Source organism: Phyllostomus discolor, chromosome 6 (assembly GCF_004126475.2).
Source record: "Phyllostomus discolor isolate MPI-MPIP mPhyDis1 chromosome 6, mPhyDis1.pri.v3, whole genome shotgun sequence".
Lineage (NCBI taxonomy): Eukaryota > Metazoa > Chordata > Mammalia > Chiroptera > Phyllostomidae > Phyllostomus > Phyllostomus discolor.
In genome coordinates, this window is record NC_040908.2 from 26,954,783 (window position 1) to 26,982,174 (window position 27,392).

Consider the following 27,392-nt stretch of genomic DNA (forward strand, 5'->3'; position numbering starts at 1 on the left):
CTGTCTGAGGCCAAGTCTGAGCCTCTCAGTGTTGTGATTGTAGCTACATCAGTCTCACAGGCGTAAAGAGAATTTTTTAACCCCCCTTGACCTTCACCCTTTCTTCCTTGGCCGGACTTTGTCCAGCCAGGTTTATTTATAAACCACACAAAGCTCATTAACATAACTAAGCATTTCAGCAATCCACTTCTCCACCTTTGTTACTGCAGGCAGGCGCGTCCCAGGGATAAGACACTGAGACATGGCTGAGAAGAAAAGCAAGAGAGACTCCATTGGGATGAGGATGAAGGGCTGCCACACAAACAACGGGTTTGTCCAAAATGAAGACATTCTGGAGAAGGACCTGGATCCAGGCAGCCCAGCAGACAGCCCACAGCACATCATCATGGGCGTAGGTGGCCCTGAGGAGCCTGACTTCAAGAACATCCAGCCCTATGCAGGGATGCCCAAGGAGGTGCTGTTTCACTTCTCACGCCAGGCCCGATACCGGGTGCTCCGGGAGGTCCTCTTCTGGCTCATCGTGGCTTCTGTGCTGGCGCTCACTGTGGCCACCATCGTCATCATCGCCATCTCTCCAAAATGCCTCGACTGGTGGCAGGCGGGACCCATGTACCAGATCTACCCACGATCTTTCAAGGACAGCAACAAGGATGGCAATGGAGATCTAAAAGGTGCCTGGGGGACAAAGTGAGGGTGGGACAGGAAGAGGTGGGTGTGTGGCTTTCTCTGTCCTTGAAACCGAATTATATCTGGGTTGTACTGTAAGCATCTTCCAGTACAACTGGTCACACCTTGTTTATGGTCTATTTAAAAGCCATCCAGCAGAACCCAGAAATCCTTCCTATGTAATGAAAGAATACTTGGAGGCCTGGAAGCCCCCCAAAGAGTTGTTTAATTTACTTCTCATATGCTTAGTTGGTCATCAGTTCTAACTTCTTTTTTTTTAAATATATTTTATTGATTATGCTATTACAGTTGTCCTATTTTTCTTCTCCCCTTTCTCCCCCTCCACCCTGTGCCACCCCTCCTTCCAACATTCTCCCCCTTAGTTCATGTCCATGAGTTGTGCATATTATTTCTTTGGCTTCTCCATTTCCTATACTATGCTCAACACCCGCCCTGTCTACTTTGTACCTACCAATTATGCATCTTATTCCCTGTCACTTTACCCCCCTCTCCCCCCACCCCTCCCCACTGATCGCTGATGACCCTCCATGTGATTTCCATTTCTGTGATTCTGATCCTCTCCTAATTGTTTGCTTAGTTTGTTTTTCTTTTTGTTTTTTTTTCTTAGCTTCAGTTGTTGATAGTTGTAAGCTTCTTGTCATTTTATTGTTCATAGTTTTGATCTTCTTTTTCTTAGATAAGTCCCTTTAACATTTCATATAATAAGGACTTGGTGATGATGAACTCCTTTAACTTGACCTTATCTGGGAAGCACTTTATCTGCTCTTCCCTTCTAAATGATAACTTTGCTGGATAGAGGAATCTAGGTTGTAAGTCCTTGCTTTTCATGACTTTGAATACTTCTTTCCAGCTCCTTCTTGCCTGCAAGGTTTGTTTTGAGAAATCAGCTGATAGCCTTATGGGCATTTCTTTGAAGGTAACTGTCTCCTTTTCTCTTGCTTCTTTTAAGAGTCTCTCTTTATCTTTAATCTTGGATAACTTAATGATGATGTGTCTTGGTATGTTCCTCTTTGGGTCCAACTTCTTTGGAACTCTATGAGCTTCCTGGATTTGCATGTCTATTTCTTTCACCAGATTGGAGAAGTTTCCCTTCATTATTTTTTCAAATAAGTTTTCAATTTCTTGCTCTTCCTCTTCTCCTTCTCATGCCCCTATGATTGGATGTTGGAATGTTTAAAGTTATCCCAGAGGTTCCTAGGCTTTTCCTCATGTTTCTGAATTATTGTTTCTTCATTCTGTTCCAGTCAAACGTTTATTTCTTTTCTGTTCCAAATCTTTGATTTGAGTCCCAGTTTCCTTCCCTTCACTGTTGGTTCCCTGTATATTTTCCTTTGTTTCACTTAGCATAGCCTTCACTCCTTTCTCTATTTTGCAACCACACTCAACCATTCCTGTGAGCATCCTGATTACCAGTGTTTTGAACTCTGCATCTGATAGGTTGGTTATCTCTTTGTCACTTAGTTCTTTTTCTGGAGTTTTGATCTCTTCTTTCATTTGGCCTATATTTCTTTGTCTCAGTACATCTGTTATGTTGTGAGGGGTGGAGCCTTAGATATTCGCCAGGGCAGGGCAACCCACATTGCTGTATTGTGGCGCTGTATGTGGGGGAGAGGCAACAATGCCACTTGTTCAGTTCTTACCCACTTTTAGCCACTTCCTTCCCTTCCCACAAGGGGATTGTGCCCTTTCTGGTGCTGCCCTGGTGCTGATTGCTGGGTGGGTGGGTTTGTGTATGTTCTGGGATCCTGTAGGCATTTCCAATGGGCTCTCCTGTGAGACTAGCAGTTTTTCCCACTGCCGCACCTCCCACAGATTTTTACAGCCAGAGGTCTTGAAGCTTTAGTTTTCTGCACTGGAACCCTGGGTTGTGAGGTCTGTCTAGATTCCCAGTTGTTCCTCCTGGCTTATCCACACACGAGTGTGGAATGCTTGGTCCACCAGCTGCCACCTTGCCATGTGTCCTCTCTGCCCCAGCTTCCCTTCTCTGCCCCTCTTACCAGTCTGCATGGAATTTTCTCTAACTCCTCAGTTGTCGAACTTCCATAAAGTTTGACTTCTGGAAATTGTGGTTGTTTTTGTTTTTAAATTGGTTGTTGTCCTTCTGGTTGTGTGGGGAAGTGAAGCGTATCTACCTGTGTCTCCATCTTGGCTGGAAGCTCATCAGCTCTAACTTCTCATATGCAGCGGTTTCCTCCTGAAAATGTCCTGCTTCTGCGCACTTTGTAGTTGATTGTCCTAGAGTGGCAGCTCAGAACTGCGTTTCCATTATCTGTGTTGGCTAGTTGGGCAATCTGGCTGAGAGTTTCTTATCAGTGAATAAGGGGTAAATAATGTTTCAGGAAAAAAAGTTGTGATGTCATTAAAGGGTGTAGGCTGAGCCTTTGAAGTATAAATCCTGAGAAATGAAGGAAAGGAAAAAAGGCATAGCAGTGAGTTGGTCATTACTTGAGTTAAAGATTATGTAAAACAACATCCATATGTTAGTAAAAAAATAGAAATATGTCCTGGCTGGCATAGCTCAGTGGATTGAGCACGGGCTTCGAACCAAAGCATCACAGGTTCCATTCCCAGTCAGGGCACATGCCTGGGTTGCAGGCCATGTCCCCCCAGCAACCGCACATTGATGTTTCTCTCTCTCTGTCTCCCTGCCTTCCCTCTCTAAAAGTGAATAAATACAATCTTTAAAAAAAAAGATTAAAAAAAAGATTTACTAAAAAAAGATTGCTATAAAAAAAGTAGAAATAAAAGTTGTATTTTTAAAGTTACACTAATAATCTCTTAGTGATTTAAGTATAGCATGTCCTTATAATTTATTGTTTAAACAAGGACACTTTTAAGAGTAAGATTATGGCAGACAGGAGGTGTAAACTGGAGCTGTCCCGGGCACATCTGTTGACGTGGTCACCCTAGTTAAGGGCAACACTAAGAACTAAATAGGCAAGGTCATTTTCGGTAGTGATTTTGATAGTGGTTTGAAGAAAGTAAAACAGAATGGTTATTTTAATTGAGTGTGGAAGATAAGAATGGGCTTAATCTAACTTTAAAGAGGTACTGATAAATTAAAAATATCCAGCTTTTCTTAATAACTGATAAAAGGCTTTTCTTTTGCACGCTCATGTCCTTTTCTCTTTTTTTAAAAAAATCTTCCTGCCTCTTCACTGATTGAAATGCTCTCTGTCCTTCCAGGTGCAGTTCTACCCCGTGTCCTGCACTCGTGTGCATTTTCTCTCTTGAGTCCTTCCTCGTCAGTGCGTGCCCTCCCTCCACAGAACTCCTGTGGTGCTCTGGACTTCGTTTATGGTGCCCTCTGACACCGCCTTGTCATATATCCGGGTGACTCCCCTTCCACACCCCAACCCCCTCCCCGACACCCAGTGGCCCTAGCAAAAGAGGTTGTTCCCCCCCCCCCCGCCCAGAAAAGAGAGCTAAAAAAATCCCTCAACCCAAAGATACATTCCCCACTCCCTGGTTCTCCCTCTGTACTGCCTTCTAGGGACAGGTCTCCCCCGCTATACGAAACTGAAGTGTTCCTGGGAAACCTTTCATAACCTTTATGCGCGGAATAAATTGAATAAAGCACAGAAGCTCACAGACACAGTTCCAAGCTTTGGGGCTTGATGCCAACGTGCAGAGCACAATTTCTCCGGAGGGGGCGTGGCGGGCCGTTCTCTGCTGCAGCCTGTGGGTACCACGCCGCTGTAATGGCTACAGCAAGACAAACGCTAAACATGCTATTTTCGTCTTTTTTTTCTTTTAAAAAATTATTGATTGACTTTAGAGAGAGAGGAAGGGAGGGAGCAACATCGATCTGTTGCTCAACCCATCCGTGCACTCACTGGTTTACTTCTGCCCACGCCCCCGCCAGCGATCAACCCATAGCCCTGGCGATCGGGCGATGCTCTAACCAACTCGACCGCCCTGCCAAGGCTGGCCTTTTATTCTTAAAAGTGAAATCCTCTTTGGAGTTCTTTTGGATAGCAAAAGCAGGTATTAACTTCCATCTTTGAGAAAGGAAAGTGACATAATGTGACTTTCGAAAAGTGTGGCACACCTGTATACCCCAAATTCCTTCAAATACAGCAGCTTCTAATCAGCTCTTACATTTGCCATTTCCAATAATTTTTTTTTAAGGAAGTGACTGCTTCCTGTAATCATTAGGTATTTGTCCTTGAGGTTGAGGGAATTTCGTGGTCATCTGAAGAAGCCGTTGCGAGTTTCAGTTTGGTTTTGGTGATTGCTTTCTGTCCCCTGAGTGTGAGCCCGGGGTCCCTTTTTCACTTTTACCTGGTGTTTGTTCAACCCCATTATTTTTATCATCTTATTCCTTTGTACCCATTTTTGAGATAAATGGCATTGTTGTCCTGTTCAATCAAAACCCTTTTGTTGCCTGTTGCTACTCTGTGGGATCTCAGAGCCCCTATGTGTGGGAACCAAGGCACAACGAGGACACACACAGCAGTCCCCTCCCCCCACCTCTGGTGTCCTGGGTTTATTGAATGGCACCAGTATGTTGCCAGGTAATCAGGTCATCAGCAAATCCTCCTGCCAAGGAGGCAGGTGACTGTGTGTTTTGGTCTCCGTGACCTTTGGCCTGCTGTGTGACCCTGACAGGCTCCTGAGTCTTTTTAGGACTCTGAACTGGGAGCAAAGGAACACACTACCTGCTAATTACCCTACAAGGTTCCAAGTACAGAGAGCCTCATTCCAGCATCTCCTCAGCCGAGTCTAGAATTCTCTTCTGTGTAAATCCCTGGCCTCAGCACTGTCAGAGGAAATAGCATTACATAAATAACTGTAAACCTTTGAGGAGCCACAGTTGATAAAAGTAAAAAGAATCAAGTGAAATTAATGTTAACATTATATTCTGCTTAATGTTTCAACATATGATCACAATAACAATATTTTTTTAATTTTTAAAAAATATTTTATTTATTTATTTTTAGAGAGGGAAGGGGGGGAGAGAGAGAGAGAAACATCAATGTGCGGTTGCTGGGGGTTATGGCCTGCAACCCAGGAATGTACCCTGGCTGGGAATCGAACCTGGGACACTTTGGTTCCCAGCCCACGCTCAATCCACTGAGCTACGCCAGCCAGGGCTACAATAACAATATTAAGTAGGTGTTTCACATTCTTTCTTTTCACATTGGGTCTTCAAAGTCCAGTGTGTTTTGCATTCACAGCACATTTCAGCTCAGACTTAGTCACATTGTAAGTGGCTGTCACGCGGGACAGTGCGGCTCAGACGAGGTGACTGAAGGGGCCATTTGTTTTCTTCTTTGGACCTTGGCACTTCGCCTGGCACCTGGCCTGGATTAGGTGCTGAGAAACCATGGGCAGAGTCAAGTAACAATACTGCGTCTTAGTGTTACCTATAAAAAACGAACAGGCCATGGGCAGATTTTATGTTATTGAAATTATATTGAAGGTCAAAGGTTATTGCCAGGAGGCTAATTTGACATTGTTTGTAGTACTAGACCTTACTATTTGAATTTTCACTCAAACTCAGTGCAATTCCAAATGTTTCTGTTTTAATATATGTATTTTGACTTTAGGCATATTCCTTTTATTTTTAATTCTTCAACCAAAAAAACCCCCTGATACTTTATTTACTTATTTTTCATGGCCTTGATTATTTTTCTTCAGGTATTCAAGATAAACTGGACTATATCAAAACTTTAAATATAAAAACTGTTTGGATTACTTCATTTTACAAATCATCCCTTAAAGATTTCCGGCATGGTATTGAAGATTTCCAAGAAATCGACCCCATTTTTGGAACAATGAAAGACTTTGAGAATCTGGTTGCAGCCATACATGATAAGGGTAAACCGAACGGAAGGTGGGGGGGAGAGGGTGGGGGTTGAGGAGAGCAATTCTGTAAATGCTCACTTACAGCATTTTTTCCATAACTGTCATGTGTTATTTTGATATAATCTTTTCCTAACACTTGCAATGTTTTCACTCATTAGGTTTAAAATTAATAATCGATTTCATACCAAACCACACCAGTGATAAACATGCTTGGTTTCAACTGAGTCGTAACCGGACAGGGAAATATACTGACTATTATATCTGGCATAACTGTTCCCATGAGAACGGCATAACCACGCCACCCAACAACTGGGTAAGTACCAACCTTCCTGATTCACAAAGTGAAAATGGTCAGATCTTCAAGGATTAAAGTGGCTATTTTATAAAGCCCTTTTAAGGAAAAAAGTTAACGGGTACAGTTTATGAGAAGGGGAAAGTCTCCCAAAGAAATAAAAATAAGGTACCCAAGCCTCCTAATGTCACTTGCATTTCTGATTTCGTTGTAGAGCTAATATGTTCTAGCAAATTAAATCTACACTCGCTGTTCGCCTCTCCTTCCCTCCTTCCCTGGCTTCCCACTGTGTCCAACTTGGAGTCCATGTCCCATTAGTTTCACAAGTAGTCTTTCCACTCTCCAGACCCCTTCGCCTTTCTGACATTTGGCACCCACCACCCCGCCCTCCATCAAAACCCTAGCCATAAATGAACTCAACCGTCAGCGCATTCTTTCCCTGAACCTTTGCCTTTGGAGATAATGCACATTCATTGTCCCCACCTGAAATGAGTCATCCAGTCTTCTTGGCAATTTTACTAAGTTCAGCAGATTGATATGACCTCCCTCCTTTTCGAACTTCCTAATTGCCTTCTCCCTATAGCGTCACCCTGAGCAGGAAACTACTTCAAAGAGCGAGCAGAAGCGAACACACCTCCCGTCCCCGTCTCCACCCTCTGCACGCTCACTTCAGCTGAAACAGAGGCCGTGCCCTGCGGTCTGGGATGACCAGATTGGCACATAAAATCCCAGGGAACCCAGTGAAATCTGAACTTTAGATAAACAATGCATATTTTTTAGTATAAAATATGGCATGGGCCATACTTGTAGAAATAATTATTCATAGTTTATCTGATATATAGTTTTAACTGGGTGTCTTGTATTTTGTCTGGCAGCTCCACTCCTGTCCCAGGCCAGTCCCTCCACTGGCTCTGGCTGACGTTCTCTCCTGCTTTCTGTGCAGCCTTTTACTCTGGATCCTCTCTCCTCACTCCAGTCCCTCCTTCTCTCTTCTTGAGTGTCTCCCTAAACATGTAAACAGGCGGGCTCCTGGGTGTCAACTTTCAGACGATGCAAGGGCGCTCAGAATCACCATGTGTCAAAGCTGACTCTGTGATCTCCTCCCCCCATCTCTGGTGTCCCAGGTTCCTTTAATGGCACCAGTATGCTGCTGGGTGGCCAGGTCATCAGCAAGCCCTGGCTGTGTTACCTCCTTACTTTTTCTTTTCCCCAATCCACCCACTTGTTAAAATGATCGTGATAACAGCAAACATTTACTAAATGCCTGCTATGTGCCAGGCTCTGTGCTAAATGTCTTGTATTCATTAATTCACTCACTCCACCTTACAATCCTATAAAGTAGGCCTTGGCCCCTGTTTTGCAGATGAGCAGACTGAGGCAGAGAGACGTTAGGTACCTTGCCCACGGTCACACAGTTAGTGAACAGCAGGGCTGAGGACGGGCTCTGGTCAGTTTGCCTCCACAGTCTGCTTTTAAAAGTGGCTACCTGTACTTCAAACCATATCATCTCATGCCTGCTGAACTGTAATCATTGCATCTTTTGGTATCTAGTTTTTCCACTCTTCCATCAGTTTTCTACTGCAGCCAAGGTTGTGTTTTGTTTTAATGCAACAGTTGATGCATACAAAAATATATGTAATATATGATAGATAATATAAACACCTGGTGGTATACCCATACAATGGAATATTACTTGTCAATAAAGAGGAATAAACTATTGATACACACAACATTGATGAAGTTCAAAGTAACTCTGCGGAGTGAAAGAAGCCAGACAAAGAGTGCATACTCTATAATTCCACTTACATGAAATTCTAGAAAGTCTAGACTGATCTATAATGGCATGAAGTGGGTTTGTTGTTTACAGAGATGCGAGGGAGACAGGGAGGAGTGGGAGAGCGGGATTCGGGATGAGGAAGGATAGCTGTGTTTACTATTTTGAGCATGGTGAGAGGTACACATTTGTCCAAACTGATACAATTGTACACCTTAAATATGTGCAGTTTGTTATATTCCATTATACCTGAGTAAAACTGTTAAAAAATATTTGTAATATACAGGGTCTGGCAGAAGTAACGCCTGCTTGGGTGTGGTTGGTAGGGTAATAATATGGGTGTAATAACTGATAGTTTTTAAAAAAATTTTTTTAAATTTATTTTATTTTTAGAGAGGGAAGGGAGGGAGATTAAGAGAGAGCGAGAAAAATATCAATGTGCAGCTGCTGGGGGTTATGGCCTGCAACCCAGGCATGGATCCTGGCTGGGAATCGAACCTGCGACACTTTGGTTCACAGCCCATACTCAATCCACTGAGCTACGCCAGCCAGGGCTATAACTTGTAGTTTTAATTTGAACATTTCACCTAGAATGTCATATGGTATGCTTAAGTATGCCGTTGTCATATTACAGAATCACATGCTTATGATTTTGTAATAAAAGATTTCATAATAAAGAAGGGGCATTATTTGTGCCAGACCCCTATATGTCTAAGCTAGGAAAATAATAACATAGTGAACATCAGTGAACCTGATGCAGACACTGGCCCACAAAGTCTGGGTCATTATGGATGAAATGAGACATTCACATGAACTACTGAGTCCGGTGGAGGAAAAGGGACAGCATGGCTTTTCTCTCAAGGGAAGCAAACGCTTTGGCCCTTGCCGTGAACGGACTTTATTGGGTTTTTCAGCACATTACATGATGGCCTTCGTTTATTATGCAAGGTTGGCTTTAGGTGGTTACTTTTTCTTTTTTTTTTAATTTTATTTATTTATTTTTAGAGTGGGAAGGGAGGGAGATAGAGAGAGAAAGAAACATTAATGTGTGGTTGCTAGGGGTTATAGCCTGCAACCCAGGCATGTACCCTGGCTGGGAATCGAACCTGCGACACTTTGGGTCGCAGCCCGCGCTCAATCCACTGAGCTACGCCAGCCAGGGCTAGGTGGTTACTTTTTTATTCATTTATTTTTAGAGAGGGAAGGGAGGGAAGAAGAGAGGAGAGAGAGAGAGAGAGAGAGAGAGAGAGGGAGAGAAACATCTATGTGCGGTTGCTGGGGGCCATGTCCTGCAACCCAGGCATGTGCCCTGACTAGGAATCGAACCTGAGATGTCTGGTTTGCAGCCTGCACTCAATCCACTGAGTTACGCCAGCCAGGGCAGGTGGTTACCTTTTACAGAAAACAAAGGAGCCAATGCCGCTAATCACATCATAGAAGAGGGATATTTACAAGTGAAAAGGCAAAAAGTGGTTGAACTGGTTATACTCATCCTTGGAAAGGTTTAGCATGGATTGTAGGAAATTACTTTGCAGTAAATGTCCTCAATTCAGGGTGAGGGAGTTTTTTAGCAAGAACAACTCAAAGCAGTCTAGGCACATTGCAGGCCTGATTCCACACGGAAGAACCTTTTTGTGGGTGTGGGTCCTGTGCATCTCTGAGTGGGAGCTGGGCCCACACCACGCAGAACGGTCTTCTACAGAACCCTTCCCCAAATTAAGAATTTGAACGTTACCTAACCTGCCAAAACTACCCGTGGGCTCTCCTCAGCACCCCCCGCCCCACCTCCTCCTCTAAGAGGGAGCTGCTACCTTGAATGAGGGGTTTCCAAGTCCTTGCTTTCGTTTTGCCTTTACTACACATGTTACATGTTTTTAAACTTTGTATTATTTAGTCTCTTTTGTTTTGAACTGTATGAGACTCATTATGCCACATGTAGTCTTTTGTTACTAGGTTTTTTTCCCCTGATTGTTTGGTATGTGTGGTTCATACATTTTCACTGTGTAAATATTTTATGATTTACTTATCTAATCTTTAGCTGATGGGAAGTTGGGTTGTTTCCAGTTTTCTTTCTTAATGTTAACAATGCCCTTGTAAACGTTCTCATTAATCTCCTTCTCCTGGGGCACGTGCACAGGAGCTGCAAGGTAAATGACTAGGGCGAGATTGCTGGATGCAGGATACCACGGGCTTAACTCTACAAGATAATGCCACATTGATTACCAAAGTGTTTGTACCAATTTATGTGGCTTTGTGGAATTCTTCTTGTATTCTGCATACTGATTTTTTCTTGGTTATATCTACTGTAAGTATCTTATCCTGGTGTGTGTCCAGGTGGGCCATGAGATGAGCTGACAAAGGTGTGTTTTACTAGAAGTAGCCGCTAGTAGAGCTCAGCAGCTACTACTTAGCTTCAGCCAGGCGTTGCCATGGAAATGTGGACCCAGAGTGATTAGGTTTTCCAACTAAAAAAAGAAAAAGATGCATGCAAAATCCCTCTGTTTTTCAATGTTGTCCAGATGCCCTCCTCTTTAGCATGAAATGAACAACTGCCCCAAGGCAGAGCCCGGAGGAACTGTCACGTTTAAGAACCCCCCCCCCCCCCCCCCCCCCGAGTATACTGAGAAGGAGTGATGGGACAGGTAGGAGAGTCCACCAGGAGAGTTACGGCAGGCGGCCATGGTGTGAGCGTTTCCAGAAAGGGGAAATCAGGACCAGTGTCAGACGCTGCTGGGTACAGACACCTCAAGTCGCTAGATTTTTTTTTTTAAACAGTCCAGGAGTCTTCTATATTGTTACACTTATCATGCTGTGAATTCGTAGGCAATGGGCTCCAGCAGCTGAGGCTCCCCCGCCCCCCACACTAGTTCTCACGCAGTGGACGTCTCTGGGCGGAGTGGGCTGGCGCGTCCCTTGAGCCCTGGCGCCCTTCTCCTTGGGTTCCTTCTGGTAGACTCCCATGTATGTGGCCACAGGAACAGCTCCACGTTTTCTGAAAGGTCTAGAGAACACGCAGTGGATGCCTCTCCTCTTTCCCTTGTAGTTCGTTTTGGTGAATTACTGGAAGACGGGTTGAGCCAAAAGGGAAGACTAGTAGAATGTTTAAATGAATGATGCTAATATTTTTCTGAGGATACCGTTTAAATAATCACTCTGTCTGGATTCAAATGCCATGACCAGGAAAGTGTGTCTTTCTCCCAAACTGACCATCATTTGCTTTTCTTCACGAAGAGGAGTCCAGAGCCTGGATAAAAGGTTCAAGAAACTGCTAGAAATGTCTGCTCCATCAGCTGGCCTTATCCTACGTTTGAGAGCATTAATTTGCTATTGTTAATTGTTATAAACAGCTTCTGCTATAGAAACACATGACAACATGTTTGGGGGGCATTCGGCCAGGGAGTGGGATTTTAGGGAATTCATTTACCCCATGTGCCCCCCAGAAGGAAAATTCTGGGGATTTGTGCACTCAGTCTGGGGCAAGGGCCAGGGATGGCAATTCATCACTTTTTTTTTTATGGGCAACACCATCCCATGAATCCTGCCAAATAAATGATTTGCTGTTTTCTGTTTGCTAGTTAAGTGTATACGGAAATTCCAGCTGGCACTTTGACGAAGTACGAAACCAATGTTATTTTCACCAGTTTACGAAAGAGCAACCAGATTTAAATTTCCGCAATCCTGATGTTCAAGGAGAAATAAAAGTGAGTATAGACACCTATGCCGACTTCTCTATGACTCGCTGCTTAAGTGGATATTGGATACACCTTATGTTAAACAATAATCACGTGAGCAAAATCCAGTCGTGTAGTTAAATTCCGGGATTAAGGTGTCAGTCAGATGTAAACACAGACCCTCACTCAGGTATGTAGGGGGAGCCTTCCTTCCTCTAACCCAAAATAATGGAAATGGGAAGGAGGCGGAGACACCTCCCGCCTTAGCTCGGAGTTGCCCCTGTGCCTGTGGCAGGGAGCTGGTGCCGGGAGCTGGTGCCGGGAGCTGGTGCCGGGAGCTGGTGCAGGGAGGTGGGCCTGGGCCGGACTCGAGCTCCGGCGGGCGTCTGGCTCCTGCATCTGCTGCAGCCCCACCGCTGGTGGCCGGGAGCTCAGAAGTGAGAAAGTGGCCTTTCAGACTCCTCTTCTGTGGGAAACACAGTTGATGCAGTGTTTGTCCCGAGAGCTCTTTGGACATCTGATGAGATAACCACACACAACACTTCTGTATTCACTCAGTGTGAGTATTAATTTATTTGCTGTGTGCCAGGCCCCGTTCTAAGCCCTGGGAATGTAACAGTGAGGACCAGCAGCCCTGCCCTCCAGGAGTTTCCAGTACACCGAGGGGTGGCAGACAGGTGCCGACCAAATCTGTAACTGTAACACCTCGGGTGGTGATGACTGCTGGGGGAGGGGCCTGGAGGTGTCAGGGCCTGGATTCAGAGATAGCCCTAACATGAGATAGCCCCATCGCTTGGACAAAACCCCGAATTTTGAAAGGGAGCCAAGTAAATAGCCGGGGCAGAGAATTTCAGGCAGAGAGAAGAGCAAATGCAAAGATTTTTGAGGAGAAGATGCTTTATGTGTTTCAGGGAGGGCCTGAGGCCAGTGCCTAGGCTTGGCAGACACAGTGACAGGACACCTGGAGAAATTTTAATTTCCAATAAGCAATGAATAATGCAGTATTTGGGACATACTTCTACTAGAAAAGTATTCATTGCTTATTGGAAATTAAAACTTAACTGGTTGTCCTGTACTTTATCTGGCAACCCTACCAGTGTGCTGGAGTGAAATGAGGGAGAGAGTTAGGGAGCTTAGGTGCAAAGGGGGGTGGGGGCGGATGCTGTAGGGCCGTGGGTGTTGTTGTCAGGGGTGCATGTTGAGCTTCGTAGGGCCCCTCTGAGGTCTGTGCACAGGAGGTTTCCTGCCGTGACCCAGGTGAGAGCCGACAGGGCTGTGTTCTCACCTGTGTGGGGGCCATGCCAGTAATACCTGACACATGACTCGCAACAAACATTAGCCGTGTTGCTGTTGTCATTAGTGCTGCTGCTCTGGCTGTAGAGTTTAGGTTAGTGGGGGCGTGCTCTGAGGTAGGTGGGGTGGAGACCACAGCAGCACTGAGGGGCGTGGGTCCCTTCCTACAGCTCACCTCGGCAGCCAAGTGGAGACGATGCGGGCCGCCATGCTGGAACTGCGAAGGCACCTACACTTCTTAGGTTTGTTGTTTTTTTTTTTAAGTAACAGCTTTGAGATATAATTCACATACTCCAAAATTCACTCCTCTCAAGTGTATCATTCAGTGGTTTTCCTATATTCACAGAGTTACGCAACTGTCACCACTAGTTTCAGAACATTTTCACCACCCCCAGAAGAAATTCATACCCATTAGTAGTCACTCCCTGGGGCCCATTTCTTATTGCTCCAGGGCCCTGGCAGGCAGGAACCTACCTTCTGTCTCTACGGATATGCTTATTCTGGACATTTCCTAGAAATGAAATCACATAGGTATCCATCTAGGACACATATCTATATTTAACTATTTGAGAAACTGCCAAATTGTTTTCCAAAGCAGCTGCCCCGTTTTCCATCCCCACCGGCGGTGTGCGAGGGCTCCGATTTCTCTCCGTCCTCACCAGCACTTGTTGCTGTCCGTGCTTTTGATGGTGGCCACCATCCCGGTGGGTGGGAGATGGCACGTCCCTGTGGTTCTGATTCGCGTTTCCCCAGTGGTTAATGATGTTGAGCATCTTTTCATGTATTTCTGGTTTATGTCTTCATGGAAGAAGTGTCTTTTCAAATCCTTTGTCCATTTTTAAATTGCGTTGTCTTTTTTCCTGTTGGGTTGTAAGCATTCCTTATATATCCTGGATACGTGATTGGCAATTAATTTTATTCCATTCTGTTGGTTGCTCATTTACTGTCTTCATAATGCCCTTTGAAGCTCAAGAGTTTTTAATCGTTATCATGTCCAGTGTATCTACTTTTTAGTTTTGTTTCTTGTGCTTTTAGTGTCCTAGTTAAGAACCATCGCCTAACCCAAGCTCATGAAGATTCACTTTCATGTTTTCTTCTAAGAGTTGTATAGTTTTAGCTCTTACATTTTATGTACAAAGTGAAGGGATTCAACTTCATTCGTCGGCCTGTGGTTATCTGGTTATCCCAGCTCCCTGTGTTAAAAAAAAGGTCATCTTTCCCCCATTAAACCATCTTGAAGGCCTTTTGAAAGTCAAATGAACACAAATGTCCGGGTTCACTTCTGGACTCATCAGTTCTGTTCTATTGAGCTATATGTCTGTCTTTAGGCCAGTATCACATTGTCTGAATTAGTGTAGCTTTGTAGTGAAATTTGAAATTCAGAGGCGTGCATCTTCCAGCTTCATTCTCCTCTTTCCAGATTGTTTGTCCCTTTTGATTTCCATATGCATTTTAGGATCCCCTTCTCAATTTCTGCAGGAAACCTGCTGCTAGGATTTTGATAGGGTTTATACCGAATCTTCGCATCAGTTTGGGAGAACATCACCTTAACAATAATACGTCTTCTGACCCATGAACACAGGAGGTCTTTCCACTTCCTTAGGTCTTTAGTTTCTTTCAACAATATTTTGTTGTTTTCAGTGTATAAGCCTTACATTTCTTGTGTTAAATATATTTCTACGGACTCCTTAGTTTCAGGACTGTTTCTACTATATATGTTTGGCGTTTTGCAGAATTTACATAAATTCCTTTGGGATCTGTTCTAGAAGCAGGCACCAGGTAAGGCCAGCCCTGTCTCTTTGAGGGACGAGAGAGCAGAAGTTTAAGGGGTCGCAGAGACAGTTCGTGGACTGACTAGGGGTTAGTTGTAAATGTCTCTGGTGGAGTGTGGGCTCTCTGCATCTCCATCACCTAAGACCATGTGCAAACCCACACCTCCCCCTTCCTCCCATGCACACTTATCGGGCACTTGTTTGTGCCAAGTGCTTTGCCTGGATCACATCCCTTAATACTCAGAACAATCCTAATTCAGGAGAGTTTTGCAGAGAAGGAAACTGAAGCCTGAACAGGTGAAGTCACCCACCTGGGGAGAGGAGGACCCAGATTCAAACCCAGGCATTGGGACTCCAAAGTCCTTGCCCTTACCCACAACTCCACATCCGACCTGAGGCAAACTGCTTCTGTCTGTGTGCTTCAGTTTCCTATGCACTTGTTTTTGAGGAAGTTTTCAGTTCGAAATTCCTCAGTGATGAATCCGGTGGTTCATCAGGCAGTGGATTTCTACAGGCTCCTAGTGGCAATTGTGGTGGATTGTCTAGAGACGTTTAGACAAGTGTGATAGATTTTGCCAAAATGGGCCAGCCAATACATGAACTATTTTTGACTGCCCCATCTGCTCTCTCGCAGGCAGCCAAGTAGTTAAGTGCGTGACTAGGAGCCTTATTTACTAGTTTTGCAGGATGCAACCCCTCTTGGGATGAATCATTACTGTCTCTGGTTGAGAGGTTAGATACTATTTGCAAGGTTGGTTTAGAAGATTTACTATTAGAAGTAAATCAGAAAGGCCAAGAAGGGAAGGCTCTTTGTTCCTGGAATGTGACCCTTCATATAAAGTGAACTCCTGACAGCCTCCTATACCCCCAGCAGCGCTTATCTCTTCGGTAGTGAAGCAGGTTAATTTTTGAAACCCAGAGGGTTTGTGGTGAGGAGGCATTTGGAATTGGTTTCCACACCAATCTGTACTTCTGTCTCCAGGTTCCCATCAGATTGCAGACCATGGGAGGCTGGCGTGCAGGGGACACCCAGCACAAAGTGCCCCCCTCTCTTCTCCTCTGTCCTCCCCCTTGCACTGGTTGGTCCTCAGGGGACTTGGATATACCATGAGCCTCTCGGGGCTTGAGTGTTTTCAGCTAGAAAAGTCAGGAAGCCTTCTTGGAGGAGGTGACTTGTCCAATTACCTTTGTTTTTACTTGCACCCCAAATCTCTTATTTGATAAATGAGAAAACGGAGGCCTGTAGAGGTGAAGTGACCCAAGGGCCCAGTGGGTTAGTGGCACAGGGAAGGAGAGACTCCAGCTGCTCCAACCCCATGTCTGGGGCTCAAGATGACCCTGGACCTGCCATGTGGAGGGAGTTCTGAGCCCCAGGGCAGGGGACCCTGGGGCGTTAGTGCGTTCAGAGCGGCTGCAGACAGGGAGCTGAGATGCCCTCCCCGTGTGAGATGGAATCCAGAGTGAGTGTCCGTTCTGCTGCGCCCACACTGTGCACAGCATTGCTGGAGACAGGCCGCTCAGCTGAAAATAAAACTCACTGCTTGCTTAATGAGCCAGCCCTGTGCTCACTGATGACGACTGCACCATTTATTGCACCTCCTATAAGTTATATGTTTTGTTATTATAAATCAACTACTCATTTAACAAGATGCATTGCATGTTGGTCAGAAGCCAGGGCTACTATGGTTGGTCTCACCAACCATAGTTGTAGCCGCCATGGGGCTGTATGCTGAAGGGGGCGATGGACAAACAGGCAATTACGGTAAAGTGTGCTGAGTGACCGTGGCAGTGGGCAGTAGGAGCGCACAGGGCAGGGACCTAACCTGGGCAGGGAGCTGTGGAATGGGAGAGGTCAGGGGAGGTTTTCAGAGGAAGCAAGGACACCCAGTGGCTGAGCAGGAATGGGCTGAGGGAAGAGGCACGGGTGGGAGTGTTTCAAGCAGAGAGAAAGCCTGGATTAGGGTGCAGCAGAAGGGACAGGAGGGTCCCATATGGCTGGGAGCTCTGTAGGAGAGGGGGCTTGACTCAGCACAACCAGGGAGGGATGAGGTCTGTCTGAGCCACACTGGAGGTTGTGGTAAGGATTTGGGTTTTAAAGGTCTCAGACAGGGAAATAATTTTGGATTTGCACTTTGAAACATCAGTCTGCCTTTGGAGAAGAGGTCTGAGTGGAGCAGGCTCCGAGGCTGAGAGGCCAGGAAGGAGGGCCGGACAGCGATCGGAAGGAGGGCCAGACAGTGATCGGAAGGCGATGCTTTGGCCCCGGGAGGTGGCGTTGCAGAGAAATCACCAGGACTTACAGAGGGTTGTGACTCCCAGGGCTGGGACTGGAATGCTGGTGGGTGATGGTGCAGTTTCCCGAGACGGGAGGCACAGGCAGTGGAGGGGGTGTCCTAGTTCTGCAGAGTTTGAGCTCTCCCTGAGACGTCCAGGTGTTCAATGGAGAGTCGAGTGGAGGACACGGAGCTCAGGGACGCGTCTGGTCTAGAGATCCAACTTGGGGACTTGTTGACACACGGTCAGTGCCTGCAGAGGTCAGGAGAGAGCTGGGCTCCTCAGTGGGAAAGCTGGGCGGTCTGAGATGAACAGGGGTCAGTCGCAGCTTAGCTCCAGCTGATTGTTGTTTTGTGGGAGTGAGGGCCAGGTGTTGGTGGACCTCCCAGGGTCAATAGGTAAGGCTGCCATACAGTTCCAGTTCTGGTGCCACCACTTACTCTGTGACCTTGGTCAGGGTGTGTCATCTCCCTGTGCCTCCGTCCCCTCATTGGTAAGATAGGAACAATAATAGTACATGCTTCGCAGGGTTGTTTGGGGATGAAAGGGTTTAACCTTGGTTAAGCACTTGGGACGTTGTAGTCCTTATCATATAAGTACTTGTTAAATCATCAGTAAGTGGACAGATAAATTAGTAAACACTGTTGGGAAGTGGCAGGAAGAGAAGGTGTAAGATGGAGCCCGAAGGAGCACGGAAGTTTGGAGGTCTGCCGGGAGCACCCAGGGGCGGGGTGCCGGTCAGAAAGGGGCGGGTTCGTGGAAGACGAGGTTAGTCCGCAGCGTCAACCACGGGGGAGATCCGGGAACGTGAAGACCGAAATGTGGGTTGACTCTAGCAGCGATGCCTCATTAACCTCACGGAGGCCCCGCAGGTGGGGGTCATTTTATTGAAGGTTTAGTGAGGTCGTGCTGATGCCGTTACTCCTGCTGCTGGACCATGGGGGAGAGAGGACAGACACAGAGGGTTCCGGAGGGTTCGGACTCCAGAGCCGGGTCCTTTCTCCACACCCTGTTCCTGGGGGGCCTAGCAGAGAATTATACCAAGATTCAGGAGCAGCACTACGGTCCATCTTCTTTCCTTTGCCTGCGTACAGAGAATACAGTTTTCTTTCTGCACTTCTGAAGCATCCTGTGCTTCCTCACTCCTTCTTGAGATGGACCACGTGGGGTTTGTGTCGTTATCAGAAGGAGGCCTTACCGATCATCATGCGAGAGCTCGGAGCTTCTCTTTCCCGAACTTGGCCTTTTAGGTAACTGGGCCCAGTAACTGGGCATCTTAAAAGGTTTGCCTCAAGGTGTCATGAATTTGGACATCAGTGATGTTGGAATGACCCCTTGTTTACTCACAGCAGGAAGTTGCTTAAGGAGAAAAGAAGGAACAAGTGCCTGGTGGGAACCGTAACCGTGTGATGGCATGGGGTTAGGAATGGTGGACGCAGTGCACTGTCCCCAGGGTCCTGTGGTGCTCGCATGGGCCATCCGGTCCTGGGGGAACCAGGCTCTGGGTCCACGTCCACACCCGGCACCACAGCACTCTGGGAGAGCTTCCCTGGAGTAAAGGGAGGGTTAATGATTAAAATCAGGGCTCTCTTTTCTCTCCTGATGGTAGAGCATAAATAATAGCCTGAAGCAAATATTTTTCAAGAGCAAATTTTGGACTATCTGGGTGAAAACCTCAGCATTTAAAATGACGCTGAAAAATAAGCACCAGCTTCTGCTGTTTTGCTTCCTTGAACGATGATAGTATCTCTTGCCGGACTGAAGGGAAAACCCCTGCCTGGGCCGTCAGCCTCTGCTGGGGCACCCATTTCTCATTCTGTGATGTCGGCTCAGTCATTGACCAGACCGAGGACCCCTCCCTAAGTGAGTGAGGCCTCTAAGAAGGAAACTAGGAGATCTATTTCAGGAAATCAGTGTTCAGAAGGTTTGTGTTTCCAACATCATGGTGTTGAAGGTTTTCCACGGGCCGTTTGGCCACAGTACAGCTACTTGTCCCACCCTGGTCCTCCTCCACAGCTCCCTCTGGTGCCAATAGCGCCCCCTGTGTGTAGCTGGTCATTGTAGTTCCAGGGCTTAGCTGAGTGCCTGGCCTGGAGTTGGAGCTCAAATACTTAGTGAATAAATACATTTGGCAAGAAGTAAACATGCTAGTAAGAACAGACCTGTGGGTTTCGTGCTCCACATAAAAATTCCTGGCTGTTGTGGGGTCTAAAGCTTGTAAAAATTGGGGGTTTTCTTAAAATTAAGACTGTAAAATTAGGTATGAAAAAATGAGTGTTCCTTTAGAAGGAGGATAGAAGCTGGGTAGGGAGGGGCTCATCCAAGTGAGGAGTCCTTATGCTTGGGCCCTAAACCCACCTAGATCCTGCTCTACAAAGGAGCTGCCTTGATATCTGTCGACTGTTCTGGCTCAGTCTCTAACATTTGCCCTCACTTCTTGCCATCCTGTGGTGCTGGCCTCCTGGGCAGGTTCTGCTGTTTCACCCTCTTGTATTACCTCGTTCCTCTCCTTTGAAGTGTTATCCTGGCTTTGACTGAAATATTTTTGCATGACAATTTGATTGTCTAACAAAACCCTGGAGTCCCAGACCTGTCTGCTGTATTTTGCTGGTGCTGGTAGTTCCAGGGCTGAGCTAAGTGCCTGGCCCAGAGCCGGAACCCAAATACATATTGAATAAATACATTTGGGAAGAAGTTAAGATGCTGGTAAGAACAAATTTGTGGGGTTTGTGCCCAAAGGAAAATTCCACTGGGTAGTGCCAACCTAAAGTTATTTTTATCAATGCGTCCATGCTAAGGATTGCCAGCAGCAGACCCTGCTTAGATCTGAAAAAATTTTCAAGTTCTGCCATTCAAAAATGTCACTTTCGAGGAATTGATCTCAGCTGTATGAACCCTGGCATTTAGCTTCCTTACACTTCTGAGACCCCTGAATTGCAGCGCCTGAGAGGTGCCACATGCACATGTAAAGAAAAGAAACACTGATTCAAACAAGTGATTTCGGGGATAGTCCTCACTGGGGTTCTAGGTCTTGGTTCCCCTCAACAGGTGAAGATTGGCTACTTAACTCTAGTGCTTTGAATTACAGGTGGCTCTGCTCTAATGCGATGCCTCCCCATACGACCTCCCATTCAGTGAGGGATGAGCGAAGAGCAGAGTGGGGAGGGCCACTGTCCCTTCGCAGGAGGGTAGCTGTGGTCAGTGCTGGCATAGGCCAGGCTAAGGGGTGCCTCGGGGTGGGACGAGGAGCTGAGACCTGCGCCCTCAGCTTTGGAAGGCCTACTTCTCCCAAATGCCCCAACACAGGCCAACTCGAGTAAGTCTGCCCTCCATGATGGGTTCATGCTGTCCCACAGACAGTCCAGAACACTCTTCTCATCTCACGCCCTAACGAAATCCCACCAGCCAAGTTCAAAACTAGCTCTTCCTTTTCTGGTAGTGCTCACCTGTGGTAAACCAGATCGCCCTCGTGCTCCAACAGTCCTGCAGACAGAGAACTCTCCTCTGCTGAGGTTGAGCTGTGCTCTGCCCTGCATCATTAGGTGACTTGCCATGTGTCCCCAGCTGTTCTGTAGACATGCCAGGGAGTGCGCTGTACTTCCGTTGTGACCCAACGGGATCACACCACGTTCAGGTCGTTCCAGCTCGCTACACTGCCTTCTTTTATTCCATGACTGGTTCACTAGGTACCAGGCAGAGTGTCAACAGCAAGGGAAACAGAAACGAAGCTGCAGGCTTCCCGTCAAGCATCTCCCAGTGTGGTGGAAGGGCCTTTCATGACTGGGCGCTTAATTGTTTATCTTCTCTCTGTGTGGAGTGACCTTTAAGGAACCAGCATGAGGAGGAAGATACAGTTTCCAGTTTCTCCTGAGTCCTAGCTTTCATTTTGAATGGATTCTTTAAACCTTGGGAACATGCTTATAACATCAGTTACAAATGTAACATTCTGAATTCGAATATGAGAGAAGCGTGGGCGACCATAAATGTAATTATTGAGTTTATTATACGGAGGCACTACTATGCTAAGTGGATAAGTAAATGTACACTATGAGGGCTGTGCATGTTTTGTATGTGGGGATGTTTGTTTTATTATCAGACAACATCTGTGTCAAGGATTGTGATAATGGGTAGCTAATGTGACCAAGTATTTTGCTTCTTCATTTTAGGAAATTATACAGTTCTGGCTTGCAAAGGGTGTCGATGGCTTTAGTTTTGAGGCTGTTAAATTCCTTCTAGAAGCAAAGCATCTGAGAGACGAGGCCCAAGTGAAGAAGACCCAAATCCCGGTAAAGTTTGGTTTTAGACATGTTTTTTCCTTTTCTGAAAATGTCAGCAGAGCACTTTCTTTTTTAGTCTGAGACATTTGTAATGTGTAGCAAAAAAAAATCTAAAATTATGATATATCTCGTGATGTCCTTTGTATAAAGATAACCAAGTAAAATGAAATTCATGTGGTTATCAACTTTATTATCAAGCTTCTAAGCTTTTGTCCTGAATAACAGATTTCTGAGTACTTATGACTTCATTAAAAAAAAATACAAACCAGTCAGCTTCAGAAGAGTTGGCCATGTATGGGCTAATTATGAGAGCACATCATGAAGGCACATTATGATTAAGCCATTTTTTGCACATTATTTTCAACAAAAAGGAAAAAATGGTGATGAATTAGCTGTTCCAAAGAGAAGCGCTTATCCTTGGAGGAAAATCGCAAAACAACCTTGCTATTTAATAATGAGATGTCATAAGAAAGGTGTACATTCCCAGTCTTGACAAATGATCAGAGCAATGGGATTTGTGTGCCATCCAAGAAAAAGTTAAAGAACACGTAATTTCGGGAAGAGAGCTAAGATTCCAAAAAATTCACTTGGAAGTTCACTGGTAAAAAAGAGGGTCCGCTGAATGGACGGCAGCTCAGGCTTAGATTGTCCAGCCTGCCGTTCTGGGACTCACAACCGTGGCCCGTGTTAAACGATGTAACATCTCTGTGCATTCGAGATTACTGTAACCCTAGGAAGGCACAGCATGAGTATCAGGAAAAGTTATCGAAATCCTGGGGGAGTATAACAGTGGAAATAAAAAAGTGGTTACAAAACCAAGTTTAAATGCATGACATTAATAATTTGTGAGCAGATAAAGTGTAGGTGTAATAATGATCTCTATAATCATTTAGATTATTTGTTTTGTTTGCCTTTGAAAGTGTCTAGAGCATTTAGGACAATTAAACATTTGGGAGGAGAATTTTGTTAAACATCCCTGTTTTCAATGTTTGCATGTCCAGTAGAATTTGTTTACTAGATTTATAGTTACTAATTTAAGCATCACGTGACATACTGATAATCATGGATATTCTCCATCACGAGACCCCTTAAGCACTGAGCGTGCTGGGACCTTCTCTGACCACATGTCTTGGCTTGAGAACTTCGAAGACACAGTCTGTAGCCACAGCAGGCCAGCTGTGGGCCTTGGCCATGGGCAGTGATGGTAACCACGCTGTCCTGTTTTCAAAGGACACGGTCACACAGTACTCGGAGCTGTACCACGACTTCACCACCACGCAGGTGGGGATGCACGACATCGTCCGCAGCTTCCGGCAGACGATGGACCAGCACAGCACGGAGCCTGGGAGATACAGGTAACCCAGGACAGAGGCCCATGCTCCACAGGTGCAGCAGTTCAGCCCTCACATCCAAACATTCGCAAGCGGTTCAAGTTACCATTAAACAGGCCTGCGTAATCACAACGTGTGGTAGCTCGGGGAGGCTGGGGCTGGGTCACTTCTGTCACGTGGCTGGACTTTGCTGACTCGCGATTTTCTCTTTTGTAAAATGCTAATAACCACGGTACTTTTTTCACAAGAATTTTGTGAAAATTAAAAGATTATCTAAGTGTTAATCATCATTATTACTTGGCCTGTCAGTATCCTGGTACAGTATGAATCCAGATGCTGCGGCTAAACTGTTAGTGGACCCCACTGGTGAGGAGCACAGCTGTGGGCTCAGATGGGCCTGGAGAGAGAGACTCCTGTGCAATGGCCGTGTGACCGTGGGCTGGTCGGTTCACCCTAAGTCTCAGTTTCCCCAGCAATGAAAAGGGGACAGCCACACCTTTATAAGGCTGTTGTGAGATTACAGGAGATGATGTATATGAAGCATTTAGAACAGTGTCTAGCGTACAATAAACAAAATAAACTGAACCCTTACTATGCTTATATAACTACCCAGTAGAATTAATAGAAAAGGAGTTAAAGACCTTTCTTCTCCTTACAGTAGGTCTTCTGGTTACCATCCCATTTTACAGATGAGGAAACTGAGACTCTGAGCACGCAGGCGTGGTCATGCACACAGTCACGGCAGAGAGGGGATGGGAGTGGAGACACTGGGCTCCAGGCACACTCATTGATGCAGGGTCTCAAACAGCGAACACCAGCGCCGATGTGGGGCGCTCAGGCGGATGTGTCTTCCCTGAGGAGTATTTGGTTTTTAATAACTAAGTGCACTCCTTTTTTTTTTATATATTTCTTTTTTTTTTTTATTTTTATTTTAATCATTGTTCAAGTACAGTTTTCTCCCCCCTACTCCCATTCCAGCCCATCCACCGTGCACTCCTTTTAAAGGGAGACTTTATAAGGGTTCAAACAGAAGGTGAAGTTCTTTTTTGGGGGAAAACCCCCTTTACCTCATATGCAGATATATACTGAAAGTTCTAACTGGGATGATGAGAATTGCTAGTCTTCCTGGAAGCCACTAAGTTATTAGATTTAGAAAGAACAATCTTGATTGAGATCCAACTGTTTAACTCTTAGACATGGCCTCAGTATTAGGCTAGTTTGGGGGGGGGGTTATTACAATGAGAAATTGTCCGGGTGACCCAGTGTGTCATTTCTTGGTCATCAGGCTTGACTCTGCTTTCTAGTAAGTCCCAGCCTGATACGGTCCACAGTGTGCATTCACCTCCCACATCCTGTTCATCAGACTGAACGGCTTCCCCAGGCCCTGGAGACACTTCACCCTGCCGATTCTTGCAGGTTCATGGGAACCGAAGCCTACGGAGACAGCATGGACAGCACCATGATGTACTACGGGCTGCCGTTCATCCAAGAAGCAGACTTTCCCTTCAACGATTACCTCACTCGGCTCGACAGCCCCTCCGGGGACGGCGTGTTCGAGACCATCACGTCCTGGATGGAACGTATGCCGGAAGGGAAGTGGCCCAACTGGATGGTAAGTGCCCACGCCCAGCCCAGCTCAGCGCGTCTGGTGCCGGCGAGCTCACGGAATAGTCCCCTCTGAACCGAAGGTTGTGTGTCTCTCCGTGACCTTCACCTTTCCCTAATTCACTGACTGTGAGCCAGGCTTGTCCCAGCTTCTGACCAGGTTCTTCTCATTTGTCTTCATCCTCTTCCTTCTGGTTCTGACTATCGTCTGCATTGGTCTGTCTTCCAGTTTGCCCATCCCTCGGCCGCTCCAAGTCTGCCGGGCCCCTCCGCTGCGCTTTTCAGTTTACCGTGTTGTTCAGCTGAGATGTCTCCTTGTCCTTTTTCATGATTTCTCTTCATTGACAGTAGCTACTTGATGAGACATTGTTCATCATACCTTAAAAAAATTCTTTATAGTCTAGCTCTTTGAATATATATATATATAACAGGTGATTTGAAGTCTTTGTCTAGTTAAAGTGCAGTGTTTGGGTGTTCTCAACCACATTTGTTGTTGAATGCTTCCTCCCTTATGTGTGGGCCATCCTCTCCTGTGTCTTTGTACTCTTAGTCTTTTTGTTGTTGTTTTGAAAACTGGATATTTAAAAAAATGTAATGTGGAAATTCTGGAATTCACGTTCACCCCTGCTTTGTGTTTGTTGCTGCTTCTTTAGTGGCTTTTTTGGATTAATCCTCCAAATGATTGACTGTTCCTTAAATGCCTTGAAGCAGTCAGTCTCAGGTCTTCCCTGGGCACCTGCTCTGCCCTGCACGCCGGTGTGGCCTTCTGGATTCCCGGAATAGGCCGGAGCCCCTCACGGACATCTCGCTCACCAGCCCACCCCAGGCGGGTGTGATGTTCACTGCTTCTGGCTGTTTTCAGCAAATGCTCTGGAGATGGGGTTATTTGCAGAATCAGCTCGAATCATATCAGATAAAGGGGAAAAAAACCCCAAGTTCGAGCTGCTAGAGAGGTCAGACAGTGAGCGTTCTCTCTCCAGAGACCTTTTGGTGGACTCTGCCCATTCTGGCACAGCTGCTGTGGCTAAAGCCTGCTGGTTCCAAGGCTGTCGCAGATCTCGGGGGAGGGGCATGAGGTCGGGGCCAGTGAAAATGACACATAGCTGGCCGTTCTGAGATCCAGCTGTTTTTCTTGAATAAACACTCCTTAGATTGTTGCAAGCCTCTAGCTGATTTCTAGGTTCTAGAAAAGTGGCTTTTTGGTTTTTGCCAGCATTCTCCTTCTATGGTGGGGATTTTTAGAGGTCCTTGGTGCACTGTTCTGCAAGTGCCCCAGATCACCGGGTTTATACTGTGGTTTCAGCACTTTTCACACACTGCGAGTCTCGGGCATCCCAGGGGATGGGCCTCAGCCTGCGGGGGGCCCTGATCTCTGTCCGCTGCTGTGACCTACCTGAGGAAGTTCTGGTGGGGGCGGTGGGAGTGGTCTAAGTCCAGAAGGCTTGAATATCCCAGGGTTTCTTGTCAGACGCTTTTAAGATAATGAAAAGAATGAGTGGAGGCAAAACTTGACCTAATTTTCTGTCCATAAAAATAGAAAAATATGCCCTGGCTGGGTGGTTCAATGGGATGGAGTGTCATTCTGTACACCAAAATGTCACGGGGTCCATCCCCCAGATAGGCATGTGCGGCAGGCGGCCAGTTGATGTTTGGCTCTCCCATTCCTCTCTCTCTAAAAATTAACAAACATATCCTTGGGTGAGGATTAAAAAAATAGGGAAATGCTTTACAATGGTCACAATAAGTCATCATAAAGATAATTTTAGTGCATCTAAATGGGGGGAAAAGCAGCCTCCCTTTTCCTGAATTGTAGCAACCGAGTTCCTGCTCTCAGACTCGGGTTCAAAGGCTGGCTCTGCCTCCTTCCCTGACTTGAATGAAGGATGCTGCTTCCCAGTTCCGTCATGTGTAAAGTGGCGATGATACTGGGCAGCACGGCAGTGGAGCAGGGAAAGGAGACCTAATGTAGGTGTGGGAGTACTTTTCAAGCAGCAGAGTGCCGTGCTCAACATCTGCAAGTGAGGAGGAGCTGCGTGCGGTGTATGGAGAGAACTGTGAGGTGGTCTGAGTGGACTCTTAAATAAGGACTGGGCATTACAATATGTAACTGGGCCATTAAACATAGAAACACCATCCTTAAAAATAGAAAACTTGACAAAAAATTTCCCCATGGCTATGTAAATTTCTTTATAAAAGTTGATTTACCTTTTAACATTTGTTCTGAATAGTCCACAAGCCACGGACATGGGCGGTTTTTCTACCACCCGTCCCTTCCACCTGCTCTGATCTGTCCTTGTCCTGCCTTCATGGGAGACAGCTGTTCCCTGTTCTGTTACATATTCTCTTATCCAAATGTGCAAAAATACCAGTATGTACCCTCACACCTCATCAGATCTGCAGTCTCCTTGTGAAGTAAATTATTTTGTTGATCATAGTGGCCAAGACAGGAAATTGGCCAGTTATGCAGCAAGTAACAGGGTTGGGACTCAACCCCAGGGTTGCTGATACCAACATCTCCATGGTAACAAACCTTGTTCTTTGCCTGATGGAACTTTTTGTGAAATGGTAAATCTTCTGGAAAACTGTGTAGAGTTGTACTCTTAAA

General features: G+C 46.0%; 1 protein-coding gene across 1 annotated transcript in view; it reads left to right on the forward strand.

Annotated features, from left to right (window-relative positions):
* The first annotated feature begins 209 nt into the window (after nucleotides 1-209).
* Nucleotides 210-27,392, forward strand: part of SLC3A1 (solute carrier family 3 member 1) — a 32,198-nt gene continuing 5,015 nt past the window's right edge. The window contains exons 1-7 of the mRNA XM_028515342.2: nucleotides 210-671; nucleotides 6,331-6,510; nucleotides 6,657-6,811; nucleotides 12,140-12,265; nucleotides 21,741-21,860; nucleotides 23,082-23,206; nucleotides 24,599-24,794. Of these exons, the coding sequence (XP_028371143.1) occupies nucleotides 242-671; nucleotides 6,331-6,510; nucleotides 6,657-6,811; nucleotides 12,140-12,265; nucleotides 21,741-21,860; nucleotides 23,082-23,206; nucleotides 24,599-24,794 (1,332 nt within the window). The 5' untranslated portion in view covers nucleotides 210-241. The remainder of the gene's footprint in view (nucleotides 672-6,330; nucleotides 6,511-6,656; nucleotides 6,812-12,139; nucleotides 12,266-21,740; nucleotides 21,861-23,081; nucleotides 23,207-24,598; nucleotides 24,795-27,392) is intronic.